A 19,691-nucleotide genomic window follows, 5' to 3' on the forward strand; every position below is an offset into this window, starting at 1 on the left:
TGCCATCACATGATATGCCGGCGTGTCGATGCACGGCCCCGTTTGAGTCACCCGGGGTAATGATGATTTCTGGGTGGTGGGAATGTGGGATTTAGCACTCGGCTTCAATCTGAAGCAAAATTGGTTTCACAGCTGAATGAGATACTTCAGAGAATGCAGATTAGACTGAATAGGTGAAATGTATAGCAGGGATCACGTGACCCATCAGAACGCATCTGGTTTAAGTGCAAAATATTATTAAATGAAACGGAACCAGCTTTACACCCAAGAAAGTCATTTTAAAGGTATAAAACGCACGAGACACAGAGTGATCTTTAAAATCAACCATGAAACATTTTCATCATTTATGAAGGTTAACCATGGCTTTATCATAGTAAAAGTATTCATGTTTTGGGCAGTATTCTCAGAGTTTTAGGTACTACAACATCATTGTTAAACTGGTTTCAGGTTATTATTGACTCCAGTTCTACTGCAAATATAAAGTTTGGTTACTATAGTAAAACCATGGTTAAGGATTTTTCACTTGCTGTGACAGTGCTCACATTCAGGCCAATGACAAACTGTGACTCGACTCCATCAAGATGAAACCTCACATTGTCGTGCATGTAAAATAGAAAACTGTATTTACCTGAAGGTGTTTGAGACGAGGCTCAGGTGTGCCGTCTTCAACGCCTCTTCTTGAAATAAAAGCGTTCACTCCAAAACTGTCTCCTGAAAACGTGTTTGAAAAGCATCAGGCAATATTGTGCACGAACCATCACCGATCACTATAAAGTCAACAAAAGCGATTTAACATTGAAACGGTGTCAAACTCACCTTCGGGGTTTTCACGACGTTTGCAAGCTGCGCGCACAATGCAAAGACAATTATTCATCTTTTTAATCGCACATAACATGCAAACACTTATTAGATATGAAAATACACCAAACACCGCTCAGTCAATACACATTTAAAAGGAAACGCGCATTTCATAAGAAAATGTGTAACTTACCATGTTTTGAGTGAAGTTTTCCCATTGTGTGACTCCTTTGCTTAAGAAAGGTTTCTCGAGCATAGCAGTTACATTATATCCCGTTTGGAGAAACTGAAATGGTGGTTGTTCAGATTCCGACACATTCAATATTTCTTCTTTAATGTGAGACCGAAGCGAGAAGAATGACGCACTCGCGCTCGCTGATGCGCTCCTCTGCTCGCGCTGGGAGGATGAGAGACGCGCCTCGGTCCTGCCCCCTTTACATCACTGATGTGATGCCCCCTACTGACGCTTAAATGCCCCCTTTACATCACTGATGTGATGCCCCCTACTGACGCTTAAATGCCCCCTTTACATCACTGATGTGATGCCCCCTACTGACGCTTAAATGCCCCTTTAAACTACTGATGCCTCCTACTGACGCTTAAATGCCCCCTTTACATCACTGATGTGATGCCCCCTACTGACGCTTAAATGCCCCTTTAAACTACTGATGCCTCCTACTGACGCTTAAATGCCCCCTTTACATCACTGATGTGATGCCCCCTACTGACGCTTAAATGCCCCTTTAAACTACTGATGCCTCCTACTGACGCTTAAATGCCCCCTTTACATCACTGATGTGATGCCCCCTACTGACGCTTAAATGCCCCCTTTACATCACTGATGTGATGCCCCCTACTGACGCTTAAATGCCCCTTTAAACTACTGATGCCTCCTACTGACGCTTAAATGCCCCCTTTACATCACTGATGTGATGCCCCCTACTGACGCTTAAATGCCCCTTTAAACTACTGATGCCTCCTACTGACGCTTAAATGCCCCCTTTACATCACTGATGTGATGCCCCCTACTGACGCTTAAATGCCCCTTTAAACTACTGATGCCTCCTACTGACGCTTAAATGCCCCCTTTACATCACTGATGTGATGCCCCCTACTGACGCTTAAATGCCCCTTTAAACTACTGATGCCTCCTACTGACGCTTAAATGCCCCCTTTACATCACTGATGTGATGCCCCCTACTGACGCTTAAATGCCCCTTTAAACTACTGATGCCTCCTACTGACGCTTAAATGCCCCCTTTACATCACTGATGTGATGCCCCCTACTGACGCTTAAATGCCCCTTTAAACTACTGATGCCTCCTACTGACGCTTAAATGCCCCCTTTACATCACTGATGTGATGCCCCCTACTGACGCTTAAATGCCCCTTTAAACTACTGATGCCCCTACTGACGCTTAAATGCCCCTTTAAACTACTGATGCCCCTACTGACGCTTAAATGCCCCTTTAAACTACTGATGCCTCCTACTGACGCTTAAATGCCCCCTTTACATCACTGATGTGATGCCCCCTACTGACGCTTAAATGCCCCTTTAAACTACTGATGCCTCCTACTGACGCTTAAATGCCCCTTTAAACTACTGATGCCTCCTACTGACGCTTAAATGCCCCTTTAAACTACTGATGCCCCCTACTGACGCTTAAATGCCCCTTTAAACTACTGATGCCTCCTACTGACGCTTAAATGCCCCTTTAAACTACTGATGCCTCCTACTGACGCTTAAATGCCCCTTTAAACTACTGATGCCCCCTACTGACGCTTAAATGCCCCTTTAAACTACTGATGCCCCTACTGACGCTTAAATGCCCCTTTAAACTACTGATGCCCCTACTGACGCTTAAATGCCCCTTTAAACTACTGATGCCCCCTACTGACGCTTAAATGCCCCTTTAAACTACTGATGCCCCCTACTGACGCTTAAATGCCCCCTTTACATCACTGATGTGATGCCCCCTACTGACGCTTAAATGCCCCTTTAAACTACTGATGCCCCTACTGACGCTTAAATGCCCCTTTAAACTACTGATGCCCCTACTGACGTTTATAGTGCCACCTTTACAACACTTGCACCTCGTGCTAACACTTTGGAATGCCCATTTAAGAATAACGTTTCTGTTCTTGTGTATCTGTATCCTTTCATTGTGACACCGCCGACTACCTAAGACAACGCTTTTCTCAAACGCTCAACCTCAAAGATAAATGAACATTAAACCCTAACGAGTGTTTCTCTGAAATACACATAAAACATAACTTCATTAAGAAAATAACTTTCAAAATGCATTCTAACGCAAAACATGCTGGGAAATATAAATACTTGTAACAATTATATGTTAACACAACACAAATTGATGTAGTGCCAATATGAATGGATTAAGTAACACAACTGAACATGAAAATGTCGAGACAACATTTGACAAAACTGATGTTGATTTATCTTATTTCAATTAATCAAATATCCTTTCTTTCATTGACAAAATAATATATTTTTGAAGAACGTCCCACTATGAAACAATCCGACACATGTAAACCTGGACCACATGTGAATGTCATTGCATTAGCAAATGATATTTTAAAAATAGCATAATGCACCTTGAAGTGTGACACATATCCTTATTCTATTTTTTTGGGGCCAAATACTTTGGACGGTCTGTGAGTTTTGCCTGAAGCCCTGTGGATGACATCTCATCTGAAAACATGTTATTACTCTTTCCTCAATGTTGTTGCTCAACACACTCCTCAGACTTCAACTAGTTTTCTGAGTCTGTGTGGCTTCATAAACACGCCAAAGTTAGAATGTGGATCGTTGTCTCTCAGGAAGAACACAGCTGATAGAATCTAAAGTGACGGATGCTACTGGACTGATCCATCATCAGCCTTGAACATTTAGCAGATGCTTCAATCCTGAACTGCACTTTACAAATGTTAGGAATGCTACAGAAAAAACCTGCTAACTTTAAAAATCTTTACACATATGAAAAAATTAATGTAACATCGTATAACCTTTACAATAACCTACAAATAAGATCGCAATGCAAAAATGTTACAGTGTCCACATGATGGTGTAGAACAAATACAGTGAACATATATTTTTCACATTTTTAACTGCAGTTTTTTTTACTTATGAAGAATTTGTTTGCAAAAACAGAATATAACTAAATATTTGTTGTATTACGTAATCATGTTTTTATTGTGTTAGTAGGCTACCTGTGTTTTTTCTTTATTATTCCTTAATCAAAGCAACCCAATTGGAAAGCACACAAAAAACATGATTTTTGAAAGCAGTTATTTGTTTTTGCACCCTGAACTCTTCATTTCTTTCCTGTGTTTTTAAAGGACGTTAACTGGCATCAAATACATTACATTTTAAGAACAAAGTTTAGACATAATCAGGCCAGCTGTTCACTTATTTTTAAAAATTCTTCAAATGTTTAAAAAAGCAGCATTAAAATGGCCATTAACTCACCCTCATGTGATGACTTTCATCTGTGGAACACAAAGAGTTAATTTGAAAATGCTGGGCACCTTTTTAAAACCTTTTCAAAACGACACCATAAGACTCACTTTTATCATACAAAACAACGTTTCTTTAGGAATATTCATCTTTGGTGTTCCACAAAATAAAAGTCACACAGGTTGGGATCATTAGGATGTGTAAATGACGTCGACATGTACCACAAACACAGTCTTCACGTTTCTTTTATAAGCCGTTTAAGTGAAGGTAATGAGTTCAACATGTGCACCTACTGTATATCCTCAGGAACAGTTTACCATTCGCTCACAATCCTGTCTTTAAGGAAACAAAAATGCAAGACCTGAAAGTAAGATGAAAGATCTGATGCAGAACCAAAGAACGATGTCCAGTTCTGATTTGCCAGTAAGCTGTGAAAACCACTCTTTTATTTGTTTCAAACAATAGTTGAAGTCTCTCTTTGTGATCCGTTTAAACTCAGACGTCAAACTTCTCACCCGCAACTAAATTAACTCTTCATCTGATCTATTAGTATTGGCAGCTACATTCATATTCCATCGCTTGAGGCCAGAAACGGAAAAAAGCAGATTTAGAAATTCATCATTATAGTGTTTACTTTGTTTAGAAGCCTACCGGCAGTTTTTAACCACAGGTATAGATTCTAACAATAAGGCTTTTAAGGATTTGGTCGTCCTGCACTGATTGGATTTAAACAGACGTGTGTTTTTGGAAAGAGACGCCTGCAGACATCACGATGACACCTGTGTTGATCTGCTCAGAGGAATGCCCTACAGATGCCTCAACTACTCTACAGGTGTTCAGCTTTTTGTTTAGGTATCAACAGGTGATGACACGTCACACGGTTCTTTGATGCCATTCCCAAAATCACAAAAGTCCTGCAACATCAGCCTTTCACCTCTGTGATGAATGAAAGCATGGTGTCAGACAGGTTCATAAACACTGGTGTTCAACAGTGATGTGTGAAAGTCAAGTGTGAATGAATACACGTGTGAAGTTTAATGTTTGAGGTTTTTTTAGAATTTAAATCCCCTTAATCCAAACCAAACCGTGCCAAAGCACACTATATATTCAAGCCCTTATTGTGTGAACAACTTTACTATAAAATGATCTGCTAAGATACCAAAAATATGGGATGGGGTCGTCAAAGCAAACCAATGGTGCTGGACCTATTTCTTAACTTTTCCAATGACTTGTATCACAAGTACGCCACCTGCTGGTAGTGAAGTGTGATTCAGACTTGAAAGGGACAGTTCACTGAATAATAAAATCTTAATTCTGTCATCATTTATTCGCTCTCTGTATGCGAGTCTTTCTTCAGGGAAACACAACAGAAGATATTTCGAGAAATGTAGTTTTGCGTCCGGAAGTCAATGGGGTTCACTGCTGTTTGAGTATCAACGTTCTTCGAAATCTCTTCTTTTGTGTTCTGCAGAAGAAACAAACTCATAGAGGTTTGAAATGGCATAAAGATAAATAAATACATAATTTTCCTTTTTGGCTGAACTAATTCAGTTAAAAAAGAACAAAGCAATGTGACATTTCACTCATTTTAATCAAATGTTTAAATATGTACATATAAAATCCGAACATAAAAAATATCTGTTCACATGCAAACCGTAGTTGATACTATGCGCACGTTTTTAGAATTACGCACCTTATGAATATGAGCTCAAAACCTAAAACAGGGCAGATTCAAAATGCTCACGGTGCCATCCTTACTTCAAATAAAACAAGTCAACAGACTCAACGGGTGTAAACGTCTGGTGTGTTAGAGGATCATGGTGATGAGTTGTGTTCAAACACAGTTGACAAGGTTTGCTTGCTCCTGTTTCTGATTGTCCACAGCACAATCCATCGCCTTCAGAAAACTCTCGACTGTCATCGTGGCGGTCTAAAGGCAAGGCAAGTTTATTTATATAGCACATTTCATACATAACCCTTACCCAATGGTAATTATAAGTGCTTTACATAAAAATAATTAAAATAATCATTTAAACAAATCACAACAATACAACAAAGAATTGAAAAACCTAAAGACAGCAGACACACAACAGTGTTATATTAGAGGGACTATAAACAAAATGTAGAACACATCCATGTAATGAAAGACAATCCAATTGCTTAAATTTATTGAACGAATACTTAAGTTTGCTTTAAAAAAAATGTCAAGAAGAGCAAAAAATTTTGAATACCTTTCCATAAAGCGCGTGAGCCAGAAATGGGATTTTTCTCAAGGTCCGTCCGCTGAATCCAACACTCTTCCTGTTCAGAAGAAGAATAAGAACATCTGTGAAGATCTCCATGAACTCCACATAGTCAACAAGCATGCCAGAAGAGCATTAGTGTGTATTGCAAATAACAGCTCAGGATGAATCTGCACTTTTCTGTATAGAGGATATGCACGCTCACTTGAGTGGCAAAACGTTCAGCAAAATGGCTGCTTACAATAGAGGGTATGGACATGTCGTCACTTTCCCACGTGAGCATGCCAGAGCATTTTGCATTCAGCAAATTAGTATCAGGAAACACAATTCCGTGCAATATTTGAGTGTCCAGGAACACCTGATTCCTTTGTAAGTCTTAGAGAAGTCGTAAGGATCACCGTCAAGTCCAGCTGCTTGTAATTTCAGCAATTAATTGTCTGTTTTAGTCCCGTTTTTTTTGTTTCTCCGATTGAAAGCTGCCATTTTGCAGCGTGTTTTACCACTCAAGGGGGTGTATCCCGGCATGTTCATGTTGGAAAGTGATGTCAATGCAAACCCTCTATATAATTTTTAATATTTCTCATTATGTAGACAATTTAAAAAGAGCACCAAATAAATTCCAATAAAATCCCTTCTTCATTCAAATCGATCTATATTATTTAAACGTAACAGTACTAAGAATTCAGTGGGAAATTAAGTCAACACAAAAACTTTGTTTTGATATTTGTGTGACGATGCAGATGTGTTCCTGACAGGTTTTGTGTGTTTAATGAATGAAATGCTAATGATTTAAGAGATAATGAGAGGTGTGTTTATTAAACGTAAAGGTGGAGCTGCAGTGACGGTCAGGTCACTCACTGTGAGATGTTTCTCAACATCAAACTCAGATGAGTCAAGTCACTTTCCATGAAGTTCATGGTGACCAGTTCCTCCAGTCTCAACAGCTGCTGTCTGGGGTAGATGATCTGACACTGCAAAAAAACAACAATCCTCAGACACAACTCATAATGTCCATCATCAAACACACAAATTATGTTCACTCTGGAAAACACATCACATGACTCACACACCTTCATGAGTTCCTCTAGACAGGACAGGTAAATGTGAAATATGGCGTTGGCGCTGGGAGGGCCGATGTACTGCTTTATATCAGCTCGGTCTACAAAAGCCAAATCAATCTTCTCCGTCACATTTGATGTTGTGAGAATCACCACATTAGTGTGCCTGAATAAGAAAAGCAAGACACACTTCCAATGTCAAAGGTTTTGTGGTCGGAGGTCAGAGGTTTGTGATGTCAGATCATTTCAAATAATTATAAACATTATTTATTTGAGAGGATGTGCAGCAATGAATTGTACGCAGTAAGATTGTGCATCTGTGATGAAGGTAAAGAGTCACGATCTGAATGAGGAGAAACTGACCGTTTGATCTGGTCAAGCTGGGTCAGGACAGAGTTCACAACCCGTATGGCATCAGATGGTTCTGTTCCCGCCTGAGCAGCGCTCCGTGCTGCGGTGAGACTCTCCACCTGGTAAACAAACATTATCAAGTATAAAGTGTACATTTGCGGCCATAATTGTCATTTATTAAGCTTTTTGGAAGTGGTATTCAAGATAATATACATATAAATAATACACACTCATGTAAGATGTACCCAGACAAGCGCCATATAAGTGAAATGAATAATAATAATTATTATGTTTAAAAAAAGAGAACCTCATCTATGAGAACAAACACCAGGGCATCTTTATCATCAATAAGCTCCTGAATCTTCTGAAACATCTTTGTAACAAGTTTTCCACTCTGTAAAACAGACACTTCACATAAAGTTTCATATATGCAGTTTAAGAGCATGACTTTAGACGTCGTGAATCCGTCTGTACCTCTGAGAACCACTTGGAGAAGAGACTGTGACTGTTGATTTCAACAAACTGGCTATACGCGTACCTGACAAGAGAGGAAACGAATGAACGACAGGTGAAGAAATAAAAGGAGCGCTGTCATTTCTTCAGAAAGCTGCCACACCTGCCAGACAGTCTAATGGAGAGTTTCTGAGCGAGTCCTTTACACAGAGACGTCTTTCCTGTGCCGGGCGGCCCTGAGAGTTTATCACACATACAACAACTGTGTAAACACGCCACAGGGAAAAATACAACTGGTGAACTTCGAAATAAGCAGATTAAGGCTTACCGTGTAGTAAAACGACTCGATTCCAGGCAATCAGATTGCTGTCAACATTTTTGTCAGAGAAGAAAATTGTTGTGGTCACATAATCCAAGAGCTAAAGACAACAGTGAAGGAGCAGCATGAGTTCACGTTTGCCAACAAGCAGATGAGGAACAACTTGTTTTTCAAAACGATTTTGTTGAATGATATATTCAGTTTACACTACAAGAATAACTCTGCAATACAATTCTGAATGAGATGACAGCAAATAAATGCGTCTTACTTGTGTTTTGATGTTGTCTTCATAAACTAAACACTCCCAAATGCCATGAAACTCAGCTGTAAGACATGAAGATCTCACATTATCTCAATCGTTAAAAAATTATAATAATAAATCCGTTTCTATTGGTTTAGCATTCATTTAAAAAAAAAAAAACACTGAAACCTTCACTATGAATAAAACAAGAAACAGAAATAAACATATAAACAGAAAGATGCATTTGATTCATTATCAATCAATCATCTCCATTGTAGGAGAATTGAAAGGGGGCGTGTCGTTCTGACCTGATGGGAGGAGCCAGTGATTGGCAGCAGAGAGCTCCTCCTCCTCCTCCAGCGTGAGTGTGTTTGGAACGTCATCATTTAGAGAGAATATATAGATACAGAGGTTGTGGAGCTTCAGATCTACAAACTGCTGCGAAATAAAAAGAATTGTAAATAGAGTATCACAACCATAAATTCAGGTTCAGATTACAGCTTTAGACAATCATATGTATAGACAATTGTTTTAAAATGTTGAATTTAAATGGATTAAAGCGTCTGCCAAATGAATAAATGTGAATGTGTAAATATGAAAAGACTGTACATACTTTGAAACCAGTTATATCTGCAACCGTGATTGACTGCACATTTCTTGTTAGAAATTCATTGTCAAACTCCGTCCACTTGTAGGACCCTAAAACAGAGCTGTGTCGATCCAGCAGTGAGAGCACATGAGCTCGTACATCAGATCTCTTCACCGTACTGCAAACACAAAAACTAGTTTGATAACACATCTAGTATAGGGTGGATCAGGATTGTACTACATTTCTTATCCCTATAAAGAATACTTTAAACTGACTGAATTGACGACGTACCTGTCAGATTTGACATGAACCTCTATGTGCACGTCTGGTCGGATGAGTCCGACATCAGTCATGTGTTCATCAGCACCAGATATATCCATCACTACAATGGACTGAAGTATCACCTCAATTCAGAGAAACACAATCAGTCGACTGTGGCAGCCTGTGTGACAATGAACAAGTTTAAATGGCATCCATATGATACAGGCGAGTAATTTATTTAAACATAATAGAAATACTATTGTACAAACGTGGGAACCAATCTGTTCAAAACGTCTAACCTGTCCTGAGGCTCGGGCTGTCACGATTATGAAATTTGGCTGACGATTAATTGATTCTTAGATCGTTGCGATTACGGCGGGTCTGTTATAAGGCTTTGGCAATTATTGATTAATTACAATGAATTAAGTCAATGAATAAAATATAGATACATTAAGAAATGTGAAAATTGAGTGACCTTAACAGAAAATAAAAAAACAGATACGAGGATGATGTCGTCTTGCTGTGAAGATGCAGAAAATCCGGAATCGCTTTAAAAACACAAAAAATACAAATCTGATATAACTCAAATGATGAGAAATGTCATTGGAACGTAACAATGGGTGCAGATCAAGGATGGTGGATGTAAAACGCTGAAGATCAGCCTTGTTCTCTGAGGATTTACACTCGTTACGGTTATCTGAAGTAATTGCGATTATGCCGAATAATTGCGATGAGACGATTATTTCATAATTGTGACAGTCCTTCCGGAGGCAAACATTTTTCTGATTATAACTACAGCTGTGGCCAAATGTTAAATGGGTAGTTGACAAATATAATGTGTCCTATACTTTTTTTAATCAGTGTATTTGTCAACTACCCTAATGATCTCTAATTTGGATAAAGGTTGAATGAATAAATGTAAATGCAATAACTCACACTGTTTAAGAAACAGTAAAGTGCTTCACTGGAGTTTAAGACTCAACACATTTAAAAAAAAAGAAAACAGCAGCAAAGAAAAGAAAATTAAGAGAAATTATATAATCTAATCTGCATCGTTAAAGCTATGTCTATGATACATAGAATGATGATCTGCACATATCTGTTCGCACTTATTTCTATATTTAATTCGGCCTTAAAGATAAGTAAACAGATAAACGGTTTTATAATAAAGTTTCCTTCTCTTAAAGGGATAGTTCACTCAAAATTGAATATTCAGTCATCATTGACTCACCCTCAGGTTGTTTCAAACCTATATACATTGATTTGTTCTGTAAAACACAGAGAAAAATAATGTTGTAAGAATGTTAGCCAGTTTAGTTTCAGTTTTGTGACATTTCTGATCCACAAATGGCTGACATTCATCCAAATAACTTTCTCAGTGTTCATCAGAGCAAAGTCATTTATCAACCTTATTGTTGAACGTGGAAGTAAACAATGCGACGTACTTCCTTTCTGTGTTAAGACTTCCGTGTTATTAGCAATTATCAATTGTCCAGGAGAAAGATCATCCATTAGGCTAAAATCACGAATAATGGATACAGATCATAGGGTGCACGACATCCAGATTCAGCTCTGGTGTTTGCATTATGGTCAAAGCGAAGGTTTTGTAGACCTTTCCGAGACTCTACGAAATTTCAGCTGCTACTAGATAATTAAGCATAATCTTAAATCAAATGATTTTGTCTTGTTGTGCGCGCACTGTCGAGCTTTTGCCAGAGGGGAACTGGAATCCCCTGGTTAGGCCTATGAGGGTTTTTTCTCCTCCCGTGTTTTGACCTGCGCAACCTTATATGTTTTGCCTACAGTCAATGTTTTCTTGTACAGCTGCTTTGTAATAATGAAAATTTGACTAGCGTAATATAATTAAAGGTAAGGGTGACTTGACATGTTCTACGTTTGTACCGGCTATTATGGCAAACTGCACACATTAAGCTGGTACATTTGGGTTCCATAAGAAATATTCACTCACTGGATACAGGTATGAAATGACATGAGCAAATGATGAGGAATTTTCATTTTTGGGTGAACTATCCCTTTAATGGCATTTTCACAACTAAGGTAAGCGTTGACTTACCTCACTGCTAGTAAACGTTAAAGGATTTTGTATTAATTGTAAACGTATACTTTATTTGAACGTAACCTAAAGTACGTCACCACCTGTACATTCAGTCAGCAGCGTGTTGTGTTGATACCGTCAGATACCGTTCCTGTATCGTGATACTGCCTCCTTACTTACTAACTGTTCACATGACTGTCAGAAACTATTAAGTTTTCTACCTAGTAGTCATCAATTTAAGACACCACATACACACGCGACGGACGTGCCGAACTTTAGTAACGTCACATGACTGCGAATCACATTTTTCGCACTCATCATTATAACATCCCATAATATCCGTGTATCTTACACTACACAACGGTGTCGTGAAGTGAAGTACACACACACACACACACACACACACATATATATATATATATGAGGTAAACGGAGACATTTTCTCACCTCTCACTGCGACGGACAAACTCGAACATACCGCGCCAACGATGACGTCACTGCGGAGGAAGTGGCGTCACCGGAACTCGACGTTAGCCGCTAACGTTGGCGTTTCCGCACCGAGAGAAAGAATTAAACAAACGCACACGGACACAGTCTGTTTATTGACGATGGGGAAGAAACACAAGAAGCACAGACCCGAATGGAGAACAGTGGAGGGAGGTGCGTGTGAAAGAAAGATCACTGAATCAGTGTGTATGTGTGTTTGTGTGATGCGTGTTTACGTCACGTTCTTTTATTTGTGTGCGTCTTTATTGTCGAAGTCCTCTGCACATCTGGTTTAAAGCGTCACGTTTATCGCTTTTATTACTGAAGATCTGTCACTGGAGTCTGCTTTTGTCTTTTAGTAATTCGCCATAGAAAGTCACTATGGTGTTGTTATAGAAATATTATAGTTATTGTGATTTTAAAGTAAAGTAAAAATGAAATGAGTCTAACTCTGACGTTATTGTAGTGCGTTTTGGCTGAATGATAACTACTTGTATTACTATTGTTCCAATACACACCGTGGGTAATGTGGTGAGACTATAGTAAACTTGTGTTTACTGTGGTATTACTGCAGATAAAACCAATAACTAACCATAGTTAACCTATAATGTTAGACATTACACGACACACATTTGTCTGTTAAATGTCTATTAAATAATTAACATGAATTAATTGTCTGTTTTAAGGATTTGACAATATAACTACTAATGACAGATCATTTAATGAAGAAAATGTGGTAACACTTTACATGAAGGTATCTTTTATGAAGCATTTATAAATGTGTTCATTAATGATTAATACGTCATTTAAAAAAGCGTTATAACTGCATGAATAAAAAGTGCCAGATAGTGAGGACGTATAAGAATAACAACACAACACCCTTCATTGTCCAGTCTGACGGACTATATAGCAAACAACATCAAGATAATAATTAATCTGCTTTCAAGTCAAATAAATAATGAATAACTACATCTGTTAATCATTTACAACATGTATGTGAGTTAAACACGGCTTACTATTTGGAAGGTATTTAGTTTTATTAATGCTGTTATAACTGCTTCATGATGCATTTATCATTAATAAACGCATTTATAAATGCTTTATAGAGGTATTCAATGTAAAGTGTTCGCGAAAATATTTATTAGAAATGTGAAATTTTTGTAAATAACTAATATTATTTACTGTAGAGTGAACTTAACAGAGAAGACTTGAGTCTTGAGCACTAAAACTGAAGCAATGAGGGTTGTCTTGTGTAAATGCAGCAAGTCTGGAAACAAATAAATCAACACAAAAAATTCAAAGTTAATACAACTCAAATGATGGAGAAATGTCATTTGAATGTTACAGCGAGTGCAGATCAAGGACCGTGGATGTAAAATGCAGCAGATACTGCAAATCTTGTTTTCTACGGATTCACAATAATTGCAGATATTGGAAATAAGTGCGATGAGAGGATTATTTAAAAACTGTGACAGCCCTATACAAGATGACAGAATGATGTTATGATGCTGTTTATGATTTAAACCGTATGGCAATATTATTACTAATTAAAACTATCTTTGTCAGACTATGAGGACAAACCTTTAGATAAGCCCCTGAAGCTGGTGCTCAAGGTTGGCGGCAGTGAAGTGACAGAGCTGTCCGGCTCGGGACATGATTCCAGTTACTATGATGACCGTTCTGACCACGAGTGGGAGCGTCATAAGGAGAAAAAGAAGAAGAAGAAAAAGAAAGCAGAGAAAGAAAAGCATTTAGATGATGAAGAGAGGAGGAGGCGGAAGGTGAGTGAACATGCTCGCGTTACATACAAACACCCTGACGGTAATGTTTGTCTGAAATGTTTTTTCACTGCTGTATTTATCTGATTTATCCAGGAAGAGAAAAAGAAGAAGCGTGAGCGGGAACAGTCAGAAAACGCCGCCAATGTGCCAGTGGAACCTTTCACACTGCCCAAACCTGTGGAGGTGAGATGACTGAAGCTCTGTGTGATCATCCAGCGGTCTGATCAGACTCTAACTGAAGGATCTTTGTGTGTCAGGTTGTTCTGGAGGAGAAGAAACGGAAGCGGGAGAAGGTGGAGTCTGAATCTGAGGCGGAGGCGGAGCAGCTGGCGGATCGACCCGTGCGAGCCTGCCGAACTCAACAAGGTACAAAAGTGTAGAAAGTAAATCGAAGACTCGCCGTAGTGAATTTAAAACGAAAATAGGAAAGTGGATTCCGAATTCTGAATGCAAAACGTGTTGCCAACACACATACTCTTTCCCCTCTTTGTTTTTTTCTAGAAAATGAATGTACCCCTCGGCAGCAGCTTCTAGAGCATTTCTTGCGTCTGCTTCAGAGGTGAAACTGTGCTAAAACAAAAATCATGACATGATCGTGAAATGTTGTGTGATGTCTTGAATAAGTACCGTCCTACTTTTCCAACAGGAAAGATCCACACGGATTCTTCGCCTTCCCGGTAACAGACGCCATCGCGCCCGGCTACTCCATGATTATCAAGCATCCCATGGACTTCAGCACGATGAAGGACAAAATCGCAGAGAATGAATACAAAACAATCACAGAGTTCAAGGTGCATCAGTGTTCTGCATATAAACGCTGTCATCCAGAATCACTGTGCTTAAAGTCTTTATATCGTGATGAACATCCATAAGTAATTGCGTCTGTTTGAATCTCTGTGTGTGTATGTGTCATTTCCAGGCAGATTTCAAGCTGATGTGTGACAACGCCATGGTTTATAACCGACCGGAGACGGTCTACTACAAAGCTGCCAAGAAACTCCTTCATACAGGCTTCAAAATGATGAGCAAAGTAACATATTTAATCCAGTTTGGTGCTGACGCAGTGAGATCTTGTGCTGTTGTTGTCCATCTTTCAGTTCCTTCCTACCGTCATATTCATTCCATTCAGATATGATCTCAGTATGACGTAATTCTTGGACAGAGAAGTTTCTCCGTTGCATGTTAAGGCACATTCTTTGGGTTTTTTTATGCTCCGCATTTAAAGCACGTCACAAGGTTTGTTTTGAGATCTGTATTCTAGATAAAGAGTGGAAACTTTTAAGAAACTCCAATATTTGATATTTCCAATATTTTATATCTAGTTTGGTCACTACGTAGTCACAGTAATTCTGTTGTTTTGAGTAAGGCTGATCATTTATTGCCTGTTTAAAGGCTTTGATAAATATAACAATTAATTAAGTCAATTAGTAAAATATAGATAAATTAAGAAATGTAAATAACTGGTAACATTCCCTATAGAGTGACCCCAACAGGAAACGTCTTGCTGTGTTGATGATCGCTTTAATAAAACACAAAAACACAAAAATCTGATACAACTCAAATGATGAGAAATGTCACACAGTGGGTGCAGATCAAGGACGGCGTATTTAAGTAATTGTGATTTTCAAATAATTGCGACGAGACGATTATTTTACAACTATGACAGCCCTAGTTTAACGGTTTATTATTATTCAAATATTGAATGTCAGCAGTAATGAATAATGCGCTGGTGTGTCTAAAGGTTTCTTTATCGTCTTTAAAGTGGTCAGCGTTCGAGCAGGTGCCAGGATCAGGTTTTTGCACCATCTTATTTTTTCTTTCCACCCATCCCATTCCTGCCGTGTCCCATCTTCATGGCGTAGTTCAGAGCTCCCGCAGGAGGAGTAAACGGGTGCCCTGTGGCTGTATTTTGTACTCTGTTTACAGGAGCGGCTGTTAGCTTTGAAGCGCAGCATGTCTTTCATGCAGGACATGGATTTTTCTCAGCAGGCTGCCATTCTGGGTGACGACGACGTCGCCCCTGAGGAACCCGTGCCAGAGATGATGCCCGTCCACACCGAATACCCCAAAAAATCCAAAAAGCAGCCTGTTAAAGAGCCTATCATCAGGTACTGCTCGTTTCTTCTGCTCCCCTGAACGTCTGATGGTGTCGTGTGACCCGAGCGGGTGTGTTGCTTGTGTGCAGTGATATGTATGAGCTGGAGGGCAACGCTTGCAGTTTGACGGACAGCACGGCGGAGGAGCACGTCCTGGCGCTGGTGGAGCACGCAGCAGATGAAGCACGCGATCGAATCAACCGCTTCATGCCAAACTCCAAGGTGCCAAAACTCATAATGAATACTCTTCACATGATCACAGCAGACGGTGAAGTCGACCGCGGTATTTCTGCGGTATCCTTAATCGGAATGTTTTGATTTTTTTCGATCCAGATTGGATATCTTAAAAAGGACGTTGATGGTTCACTCTTCTACACGGTTGTGAATCAGGACCCTGAGACAGAAGGTGGTGTTCTCATCTTTTCTGTGTGTTGAGCCATAAGAAATTGTGTGTGTTACTAAAAAGGACAGATTCATGTGAATGTTTGTTGATCTTGTTCGTCTTCTCAGCGGATGAGACTCATCCTGTTGATTTGAGCTCTTTGGCTAATAAACTCATTCCTGGGCTCACATCCCTGGGCTTCAAAGATGACCGGAGACACAGAGGTAATTATTATTACAACACCAAACAATAGATTTACTTTTAAGGTTCCAACCTTAATTCAAGATTCTTGCAATGCAAGTGTGTGTAGTTTAAGTGCTTTAACAAAACTACAATTCTACCCAATTTAGTCTTTAGTGTTACTTATTTCATGCTCAGAATGAGGTGTTGGCGAGCGGTTCTTCTTGAGAAGTACAGAGAGGCCAATAACCAGTTTTACTGATGTCCACACTTTTCTATCAGTATTTAGTGTAATCTGTCAGTCGGTCATGTGTGTGCTCTGGATTTGTTTCAGTGACGTTCTTGAGCAGCGCTTACAACACGCAGACCCTTCAGAATAACTCCATTTATCCTGATCTGCTCCCTGATGAGAGGGACATGTTGTACTCAGCTTATGGAGATGAGACGGGTGTTCAGTGTGCGCTCAGGTCATCATTATGAACTTTCACTCTCATTGAACTCTACTCTGTTGTTTTTTCTTGCCGTTGACCAGAGCAAGCGTGTAACTCATAACACCGTCTATGCTACAGATGACACAATCAACCCAACCGAAAAATCTCACTTATTTGTGGTTTTCTGTGTGCGTGTGTAGTTTGCAGGAGTTTGTTAAGGGTTGCGGGAGTTTTACAAGGAGATTGGTGAATGATTTGCTGGATACAATGACAGCAGGAGATCACTCAAAGGCCACCGTCCAGATCCGACAGGTATCTCAATAAATCTGGCTGTTTATGTTTCATGTTTTTTTTTTTGCTTGTTGAATATTTAAATGTGTTGTTATGTTTCTATTTCAGAAAAGGAACATGCCCATTGATGCTAAGTCTAGTTTATGTGACCTGCCGGTGAGATTGTGGCCCGTTTAAATGATCAGCACTTAACAGTGTCAAATGTATCTGATTGATTCAAGCAAATATTAAGTCAAGTATAATATTAAAAAACATATCCTTAATTCATTGTTAGGGATGTAACGATTCAATAAGCTAACGATGCGATTTATTCACAGTTTGTTTTTACAATATGAATTGAGACAAATCAGAAATGAACAACTGCCCTTTTATTATTTCTCAAATGTTACACATTTCTTTGTAAATAATTAAAAATGTATTTAATGTCAAATAACAAAACTAAACTTCAGTTTTAAAACACATTCCAAATCAAATTAAAAAGTCTGTTTAATATAAACAAACTAAGACTTTTCTTGGATTTGTTTGCATTTAGGAAATATCAGCATTTCCAAGTTTGCAGTAAACACAGCGGCCCCTGCAGTTCAAAACACGTATTGCGATTCATATAACATCTCAACCGGCTTGAATCGTCACATATTATCATCGATTTTTAACCTGCTCACAGTGAATCATTTCATCCCTATGAATTATACTCTAACATACAATATACTAGTATTTTAAAGGTCAGTATTTAAAAAACGTGATCTGTGTTGAGTTAAATGACCACATAAATTGAGCAATAATAGATTATGTGCTATTATATGTTATTTATTCAATTATAAATAAGGGAAATGCAAAGAGTAATGCTATTTTAAATATCATTTGATGGTCAGCCTCATGAAAACTGATGTGTTTGTACAGAGCACAGTTGGAGGTGCTATAGACAGCGGCTCTGTTCTGGATTTTATGTCCATGAAGAGTTATCCAGACATGTCTTTAGATATGCTCAACACTTTAGGTAAGACCTTTTACAGTTCCAAAACTACACCTGTGTTCTGTAGTTCATTAATATGCGATTTCTCATCTGAAGGTAAATGTGTAAAGAGGGAACCTGAACATGAGGATGGTCATTCACATTTTGAAGACGCGGCCAAACTCCTGCAGGAGTTCCAGGACGCAGCGGTGGACCGGGTCGGGTCCAGACCATCATCCAATCTCTCCTCCCTGTCGAACGCTTCCGAACGCGACCAGCATCATTTAGGTACTTCATTATTCTTAAGATCTTAAATCATACATTAAATATATTTAGCGTAGTTGTGTTTCTGTTCCTAAGGTTCTCTCAATTGTGATGTTTATGTTTTGTGTTTAGGAAGTTCACCTCATCTGGGTGTTGGTGATGGTCCGGCAGAGATGGTTCAGGACCCGTATGAGTTCCTGCAGTCTCCAGAGCCCGGCTCTACTGCTAACAGCTGACGGATGGACACACAACATGGATAATGTTTCTCACCTGTTATGTGATGTTTTTGTACAGATTAAATGTGTCACGTGTTACTTTATAAATAATGGCTGGTTTTAAATATTTGTTGTATTATTTCACATATCACCCAGAGTCTTAACTCAAACGGACCTTTACACTGTAACTTCTCTTGTTCCAGAGGAAGTTATGCATTACATAATTTCTCATTTATATAAATAGTATTTTTTTGTAGTAATATTTGAATTCATTGTGTAGGTCAGTGCTTAGCATCAGGGCAAAAATAGCAACAGCCGTTCAAACTGAGGTGGTGTAATTTCACGTAAATACAGGGAAATGTTCAGTGAAGTAGAAATGTGCTGAGTTTGTTTAACTCCTTTATAACACATATCGAGTTCAAACATTCACAGACAATCTTTCATTTGCATTTGACTTTGCGTTTTCTAGTGGTATCTAGGTTACAGTTAAAAGGAGAACTACTCTGTTCCCGCTTTAGTGCCCTCACATTGTTTAACTTTTCCATATCAGATTCCACAGTAAAACAATATTGTTTGAAAGTCTGAATTCTGCTTTATATTTATTGCATGTTCATTGTGGGTGTTTTTAGATTTTGAGATAAGGAGACCCAAAAACACCCCTTATGAAAATGTATGTTAAAGTCGGATTATAGCATTTTTAAGCAGATTGTTATAACCAAAGTTTCACCACAAATATCTTTGTAACTATTATTACTGTGGTAGAGTAAAC

At 38.8% G+C, this 19,691-nt stretch overlaps 2 protein-coding genes across 6 annotated transcripts; one reads left to right on the plus strand and one right to left on the minus strand.

Moving 5' to 3' along the window:
• Nucleotides 1–5,583: 5,583 nt before the first annotated feature.
• Nucleotides 5,584–12,441, minus strand: trip13 (thyroid hormone receptor interactor 13). 4 transcript variants are annotated; one of them, XM_079470502.1, is made up of 15 exons: nt 12,292–12,370; nt 11,020–11,056; nt 9,819–9,969; nt 9,552–9,705; nt 9,247–9,376; nt 8,966–9,021; nt 8,707–8,797; nt 8,542–8,614; nt 8,400–8,463; nt 8,233–8,319; nt 7,938–8,044; nt 7,587–7,740; nt 7,375–7,487; nt 6,505–6,574; nt 5,830–6,203 (listed from the first exon to the last, which is right to left on the minus strand). In XM_079470502.1, the coding sequence occupies exons 3-15, from the start codon at nt 9,905–9,907 to the stop codon at nt 6,108–6,110; spliced, it is 1,284 nt and encodes a 427-aa protein (XP_079326628.1). In that variant the 5' UTR covers nt 9,908–9,969; nt 11,020–11,056; nt 12,292–12,370; the 3' UTR covers nt 5,830–6,107. The 4 variants fall into 4 exon arrangements, with proteins under 4 accessions (XP_079326627.1, XP_079326628.1, XP_079326629.1 ...); XM_079470501.1 differs by lacking the exon at nt 11,020–11,056 and having other exon boundaries at nt 5,584–6,203; nt 12,292–12,441; XM_079470503.1 differs by lacking the exon at nt 11,020–11,056 and having other exon boundaries at nt 9,819–9,931; nt 12,292–12,360.
• Nucleotides 12,195–19,549, plus strand: brd9 (bromodomain containing 9). 2 transcript variants are annotated; one of them, XM_079470499.1, is made up of 17 exons: nt 12,195–12,504; nt 13,897–14,111; nt 14,205–14,294; nt 14,369–14,477; nt 14,613–14,670; nt 14,758–14,902; nt 15,031–15,141; nt 16,098–16,219; nt 16,297–16,429; nt 16,541–16,613; nt 16,718–16,813; nt 17,104–17,236; nt 17,401–17,512; nt 17,600–17,647; nt 18,392–18,488; nt 18,561–18,731; nt 18,840–19,549. In XM_079470499.1, the coding sequence occupies exons 1-17, from the start codon at nt 12,333–12,335 to the stop codon at nt 18,941–18,943; spliced, it is 1,989 nt and encodes a 662-aa protein (XP_079326625.1). In that variant the 5' UTR covers nt 12,195–12,332; the 3' UTR covers nt 18,944–19,549. The 2 variants fall into 2 exon arrangements, with proteins under 2 accessions (XP_079326625.1, XP_079326626.1); XM_079470500.1 differs by having other exon boundaries at nt 12,369–12,504; nt 16,101–16,219; nt 18,840–19,041.
• The last annotated feature ends 142 nt before the right edge of the window (nt 19,550–19,691 follow it).

The sequence above is a fragment of the Barbatula barbatula genome (assembly GCF_947034865.1).
Source record: "Barbatula barbatula genome assembly, chromosome: 12".
Lineage (NCBI taxonomy): Eukaryota > Metazoa > Chordata > Actinopteri > Cypriniformes > Nemacheilidae > Barbatula > Barbatula barbatula.

Excerpts from the sequence above, each read along its gene's own strand:
- brd9 (XM_079470499.1), top strand. The coding sequence starts at position 12,333 with ATGACGTCACTGCGGAGGAAGTGGCGTCACCGGAACTCGACGTTAGCC. Across the intron at positions 14,112-14,204 it reads AAGAGAGGAGGAGGCGGAAG|GAAGAGAAAAAGAAGAAGCG; the intron begins GTGAGTGAACAT and ends TGATTTATCCAG. Across the intron at positions 14,478-14,612 it reads AGCCTGCCGAACTCAACAAG|AAAATGAATGTACCCCTCGG; the intron begins GTACAAAAGTGT and ends GTTTTTTTCTAG.
- trip13 (XM_079470501.1), bottom strand. The coding sequence starts at position 9,907 with ATGGATATATCTGGTGCTGATGAACACATGACTGATGTCGGACTCATC. Across the intron at positions 7,488-7,586 it reads GTCTAGAGGAACTCATGAAG|TGTCAGATCATCTACCCCAG; the intron begins GTGTGTGAGTCA and ends GTTTTTTTGCAG. Across the intron at positions 6,575-7,374 it reads ATGTTGAGAAACATCTCACA|GAAGAGTGTTGGATTCAGCG; the intron begins GTGAGTGACCTG and ends TCTTCTGAACAG.